The 6,651-nt window shown below is 57.9% G+C and overlaps 1 protein-coding gene across 1 annotated transcript in view; it reads right to left on the bottom strand.

Moving 5' to 3' along the window:
• Positions 1-1,938: 1,938 nt before the first annotated feature.
• ATP6V0D2 (ATPase H+ transporting V0 subunit d2) overlaps positions 1,939-6,651 on the bottom strand; it is a 29,107-nt gene continuing 24,394 nt past the window's right edge. Inside the window, exons 6-8 of the mRNA XM_006100714.2 lie at positions 5,155-5,331; positions 4,270-4,347; positions 1,939-2,406 (exon numbers count right to left, since the gene is read on the bottom strand). Coding sequence (XP_006100776.1) covers positions 2,245-2,406; positions 4,270-4,347; positions 5,155-5,331 — 417 coding nt within the window. The 3' untranslated portion in view covers positions 1,939-2,244. The remainder of the gene's footprint in view (positions 2,407-4,269; positions 4,348-5,154; positions 5,332-6,651) is intronic.

Genomic DNA, 6,651 nt, shown 5'->3' on the forward strand with positions numbered 1-6,651 from the left:
GGACCGGGGGAAAGTCCTCCGGAGGCCAAGGGACCCTGGACATTCCTGCTTATGGCCCCCCTGGTCCCTCCGGCGTTCTGGCTCGGAACGCATCACAAGGCTGGAGAAGGGTTCAGGGCTTCCTCCAATGCCGTGGTCTCGCTTTGATAGCTAAAAAAGTCAGTGTTAAGTGACCTCAGAAGTGAGTTTTCTCCACATCTCCACCTCCCGGATGACAGGCTGGCACCTGCCAACATGGGGGTCCTTCCCTGCCTACCTCCGACGCCCGATCTCCTCTGTCAGACCCCCTTGCTGTGCTGGGCAGGCTCAGCAGACCGAGACCTCACAGATGAGCCCTTCAAATCGTGGTGGTTGTCCAGCACGCACGCACTTGGACTCTAAGGAAGCCATCGGTTAGAGCAGAAGAGCCTTTCTGGGAAGACATGCGAGCCAGGACTTGAACCCATGTCCCCCAGTTTCCAGAACTTTGTGGACATTGACATGGAAATGTATGCGCCACTGGTTAAGCACCGATCCCCGTGATTGGGTCTAAACCAGCAGTCGGACATCCCCCGAGGGGTCCCGGATTGAAGAGGGTACAGGCTGGGCTGAGGGGACTCCCCCCCATGCAGAAATTTTGTGCACCAGGCCTCTAGTTACTAATGAAACCCCTTGTGGGGATTCAGAGCCAGACCCCACGATGTGCTCTGTGGTTTGTTTTGAGCTAAAGCAATTTTAGCTTCAGGACCAAGAGAAACTTCTGCCCTCCCTTTAAGTCCCTAAAGCAGGGGTGGGGAACCTTTTTGCTGCCAAGGGCCATTTGGATATTATGGCATCATTTGCAGGCCATACAAAATCATCAGCTTAAAAACTGGCCTGCTATATTTGGTCAAACATTTAATTAGCTCACCCCTAATGCCTTGGCAGAGCCAGACCAAATGATTTCGAGGGCCTTATACAGCCCGCTGGCTGGACGTTCCTCACCCTTGACGTAGAACTGAATTAGGGGCCTTGCTCATAACAGGTTCCCAGCGATAATCTCGGATGCACTCACCTATCTGGCAGGGCAGCTTTATTTACTGCACGTTCGTTCTCATCGTCTTGCAATGACCCTGTGAGCTCCCCAGGACACCTGACCTCATCCCTAGCGCAGGGCTTCTGTACCCACATCCCCCTTGAGTCTGCCTCTCTCGTATGCAGGGTCCCTAACATACGGATTTAATCTTGTCATTTTCTCTGGCTCACCTGTCTCCTGTCTATGTGATTATTAGACCAGCCAGAAGGACCTGGAGGTGGAGGAAAGTTTCTCCCCCCCAACCCGCGCCGCCCCCCCCCCCCAACAGCAGCACAGATTTCCTGTGTTGGAACCTTTTAGTTGGAAAGAAAGGACTTGAGCAGCGTGTGGACTGCTTGTCTTCCTCTGGGCAGCTCTGGGCACCGGCTCGAGTGAAGGTTTATAGAGAATCCACGGCCTGCAAATGGACCCTATGATTTCTGCTGCTTCATGTGTAAAATCCAGTCTAGTGAGGTTACTTCCTTCTCAGGCGAAGCGTGAAGGAATGGTAATAAAGAGCTGTGTCTTGTGTTTAGAGAAAGCTGCACAAGTGACCCATCGACACTGCCCCTGTGCAGGAAGTTCATGCTAAGCTGCAGCTCTCTGAGCTACCAGGCCAAGTGCCCTTGCAAAAGGGGCCTTCCCGTCACACGTGGCCATGTGGGCTACGCACAGCTCGGGGTTTGTGGGCGATGGAAGGAACCGACAGTTAAAGAGCAAAACAGGCCCCGATGGCCGCTCAGGGGTTAGAGCATGTCCTATGCACCCAGGCCGGGCACACACCCAGATTTCGGGTTTGATTCCCCGTGTGGGGTGCATGCAGGAGACAACCAATCGATGTTTTTCTTTCTTTCTTCTTCTCTCTCTAGAATCACTGAAGCACCTCCTCAGGTGAGGGGGAAAACAGTAAAACAGACACCCAGTATTTGGGCCCGTGGAGAAGTATGAAGAGCAGGAGTAAAACACTTTTATTAGATTTGGTTTTAACACAACAAACTAAGAGTAGGGGAAGTCCCCCAGGGTTAATGAAAACGCATGCCCAAGGCCGGCGAAGAGTGAGACATAAACGTGAAAACAAGATATGTCTGCAATTCACGCGGGGCCGCGCGGCTTCCTTCGGTGTAGCCCCGATAATCTAACGCAATTCCTTTTATTTTGCTCAATAGCATCCTCTTCACATTTGTGATCTCTGCCCCCGCGGCTCGGGTGGGTTACAGAATCGGGATGTAGCTGTTGATCTTAGTGCGATGCCTTTGCGAGATGCACTCGGCGATCCACACGATGTTCCTCATTTCTTGCTCCCTCAGCTTCGTGTACGCATAAAACACGCCGCAGTGGAACTGCCTGTTGAACGCCAGCACGTTCATCTTCACCTGAGCAAGGGCACAGAGCACCGTCAGCCCAGCGAGGGCACAGAGCACGCCCTGTCAGCCCAGCGAAGGCGGGAGCACCGTCAGCCCAGCGAGGGCACAGAGCACCGTCAGCCCAGCGAGGGCACGGAGCACCATCAGCCCAGCAAGGGCGGGAGCACCGTCAGCCCAGCAAGGGCACGGAGCACCATCAGCCCAGCGAGGGCGGGAGCACCGTCAGCCCAGCGAGGGCGGGAGCACCGTCAGCCCAGCGAGGGCGGGAGCACCGTCAGCCCAGCGAGGGCGGGAGCACCGTCAGCCCAGCGAGGGCGGGAGCACCGTCAGCCCAGCGAGGGCGGGAGCACCGTCAGCCCAGCGAGGGCGGGAGCACCGTCTGCCCAGCGAGGGCGGCAGCACTGTCAGCCCAGCGAGGGCGGGAGCACACCCTGTCAGCTCGCCCGGAGCGCAGGCGTTACCCAGCAGGAAGCGGCAGAGTGGCTGTGCTGGAGCAGTACATGTGTTAAAAACACCAGGAGTTTAGAGCAAGTTTGTAGGCCCACAGGGCAATCTGCCAATCTCAGCAGCACTCTGAGCAGACTCCTAGGACCTGTGTGTGTGCACGTATGTGTGTGTGTGTCTGCGTCTATGTGTGTGTCCATGTGTATGTCTCTGTGTGTGTCTGTGTCTTTGTGTGTGTGTTGGTGTCTACATGTGTGTGTCTATGTGTATGTGTGTATGTGTGCATGCCTGTGTGTGTCTGCATGTGTGTGCCTGTTTTTGTATGTGTGTGTGTCTGTATATCTGTGTCTTTGTGTGTGTGTCTGTGTTTGTGTGTGTGTGTGTCTCTGTGTGAGTTTTTGAATGTGTGTGTGTGTGTGTGTGTGTGTGATTTTGGAACCACATTTACTTGGCATCTGGCTGTGGGCTTGTTGCATTCAGGGAAAGCATTTTTCTTTGGCCACAGCCTTAAAAGCTTGGGAAGGTTTAGCTGCCTAACTCCCTCCAGGGTAGCATCCCAGCCCCTGGCGTCCAGACTCAGCTCTGATGAGCTTTTCTAGAATGCTCTGCAGCAACCTGACTCACAGGGCGATTGTTTGTGTTTTTCTCTGTAGAAGGGAGATAAAAGAAAATTTTCAAAAAAACATTTGAACTGGGGCAGTTGGAAATGGGACCGTTCCGTATTCTGTCCCCATGGAGGGAAGGAGAGAGGGCTGAGCTGGAGGCGGTTTTGACGCCCCTTGGGCCCCGAGAGCGCTCAGAGCAGGGCCGACAGGAGCCGGTCCGCCAGCTGCGGCCTGTGCAGCCCACAGGTTCTCAGCGTCCACCCCAGGGCTCTCTGTGGCTTCCAGTCAATTGCAGTGGAAGGGCCCGTGGCTTGGAGAAATGAATGGACCGTGCTGGAAAAATGTGTTAGACTAGGGGACCTTGCTGGTAAAAAATATAACACAAAACGAAACAAGTCCTTCTGTTGAGCAGCTCAGTACCCATGGACCTTTCTGCCTTTTTAGGGAACCGTGACGCGGACCCTCCGTGGAATTCCACAGGAATAATTCCCACGTGTTACAGCTGTGCCCGAGCTGCGTCCTAACCCTGGACAAACCCGGGAGGGAGGGCGGGTGCGCTGGGCTGGCGGCACCCACCGGGCTGGCCCGTGAGGACAGGCAGGCTGTGATGGCGAGAACGCTGGGCCGTTCCCCTCGCTCCGGTTCAGGCCGCCTCCCTCCCAGCCCGCTCTGCACCTCCGTCCCACAGGGCCCTTGCACAGGGGCCGCCCTCTGAGACCACGGCTGTGAGGCGGAGCCCTCACTCACAGCCCACGTGAGAAGATGTTAACCCCAGAGCGGGGGAAGGAGCGGGCACAGCCATCCATGCCCATGCGGGTCCTACCTCGTGCTCGTAGAACACGTCCTCCAGCGACTTCCCCCCACTGCCGTCACCCACAGCCTCGAACAACGGCTTGTAAACCTTAGAGATGGAGGAGAGACTACTTTGTAACAAGTTCTCATTTCTCATAAATGTATATGGCTCCTAGCAAACAGAAACGGCGTCTATTTAAAAGCCTGTCCCCAGAGGACATGCTCTGGTAACTCTCGGGCCTCCTGAGGAAATAGCAAATCTCCCCAGAGACAGCGGGTGGGATGGTAGCGCAGCCCATGGCGAGCGCAGCCCCACCAGGCCGGGGGCGTGGCGCTCGTTTCCACGCTCAGCTCTCACTCTGGGGCGCAGGGAATGCGCCTCGTGGGACTGCAAGTGCGGGGGTGGGAGCCCAGGTTCGGAGAGTCCGCGCACAGCCCCTGGGGCACAGCAGGTGTTGCAGAGGTTTGGGCACAGCCTCCGCCTTCCGTGGTCCCCAGAGGCGTCCAGGGAGCCCCGGGAAAGATGGGCAGGTCCTTCAGTCCGGAAGCCGCCTGCAGGGCTGAGTTAGAGGAGCGAGGAGTGGCTGGGAGGAGCAGGACCTGAGCTGCAGGCGGCAGGTGGGGCCTCTCCATCCTGCCCCCCAGAGCCGGGGCGCACAGCCAGGGGCCCCTCACCTGCTTACCCCGGCCGCTTCGAAGGGCCTCTGGGTCGGCTCTTCCACCTGCTCTGACATGAGCTCACGTTCCCTGTACACTGTTCCCAGGGAATTGCTGCGTCAGCCCCTGAGGACCGTGCCGCCCAATGGTCACAGAGACATCCCTGTGCACCTCACAGCCCCCCTGGGAGGGAGGCAGCGCAGGGAGGGTGCGGCGTCCAGGGCCCACGAGAGCGTGGGGCACGGGGTCATGTACGTACCCCGTAGTGGTCCGCGACCCTCTTCATCTGTTCGAAGTCCTCCGCTTGGGCCAGCAGGCGCAGGCCCTCGGGGTAGAGCCGGCCACAGGTCGGGTAGAGGGCCTCCCGGGCGTCTTTGCTCAGTTCGGTGCCGAAGGAGTTGAGGGTGATGATGAAAGCTCGCCTGTCGGCCTCAAACTGAATTTGCAAGAGAGAAAGCGGTGAGACTCGGCCTCTGCTCAAGGCTAGAGACAGAGCCCTAGGGAGGCAAGCGTTTCCCCCGATTTGTTTTCCTTTTGGCTCTGCATCTAGTTGTCGCTCAGTCCAGGGTTATGAACGAGAACTGAGCAGCTTCCCACCGAGCAGCCAGGTCCTGGCTCCAAACCCCACGCAGCTCCCAGGCGCTGGTGTGTGACCGGCCAGCAGCCGGCAGCTCTCCTCCTGGACGCGGGCGTGAGGTCTGCGCTGCGCGGTGGGTGCCCCGGGACGGAGCACACGTGCCCGGGGAAGGCCTAGCAGGCGCTTGGAAGAGAAAGTGCATGCCGTGCCCTCCAAGCCCCCCTGACTGTGGGTCAGGCCTTTCACATGAGGAGAGTCTGTGCTACCCATGGTTTGGGTGGGGTTATTATTGTGTTTTGCTTGTTTTTTTTTTTGTTAATCCTCACCAGAGGATATTTTCCCATTGATTTTTAGGGAGAGTGGAAAAGATAGAGAGAAACATCGATGTGAGAGAAACACATCGATTGGCTGCCTCCTTCACGAGCCCTAACCAGGGCCCAGGCCGGGGAGGAGCCTGCAACCAAGGTATGTGCCCTTGACTGGAACCGAACCCAGGACCCTCTGGTCTGCAGGCTGATGCTCTATACACTGAGCCAAACCGGCCAGGTTGGTGTTGTTTTTAGGTTAAATAGCAGTAAATCTGACTCTGTAGCTAAGAACTATATGACTCGGAGCAGGTGGTCTTGCTCTCTGGCTGTTTCCTCATTTGTGGGGCGATGGGTCGAGTGTGCCCACCGGTCCTCTCCGCTGAGTGAAGCGCCGGGCAGACGGCCGCGGGCCTCCAGGGCACCCGCACCTTGGCCTTCTCTCCGTTGGTCCCCATGTCCTCCTCCTCCCGTCCTCCTCCTCTGACCCCCACCTGAGCCCAGACCGGCTGCTCCCGGTGCCGGTGCTGGGAACCCTTCTTGGTACCCGAGCCCCTGCCCGGCACGTGACCCGTCATTTTAAAATCTGCCTGGGTTTCTCTCCCCTCGAGACCAGACCCTCTGGGGCCATGCCTGTCCTGTTCACGTTCATTCTGAACGTCCAGCGCCCGACCCCTGGCAGGTGGCAGGTGTCGGGCGGGCCCGCCAGAAGGGCCTGCGATTCTGCCCCGTCAGCCAGCCTGGGGCAGCCTCTGCTCACAGCCACTCCCAAACCCAGAGGCCACAGCGAGGAGCCAGGGTGAGGAGCCGGGCGGCCAGTCCTCCCATCCTCCCGGCCGCCCAGAGGCCAGGCCGCCTGATCTGGAGCCGAAGG

This window comes from Myotis lucifugus, unplaced genomic scaffold (assembly GCF_000147115.1).
Source record: "Myotis lucifugus unplaced genomic scaffold, Myoluc2.0 scaffold_327, whole genome shotgun sequence".
Lineage (NCBI taxonomy): Eukaryota > Metazoa > Chordata > Mammalia > Chiroptera > Vespertilionidae > Myotis > Myotis lucifugus.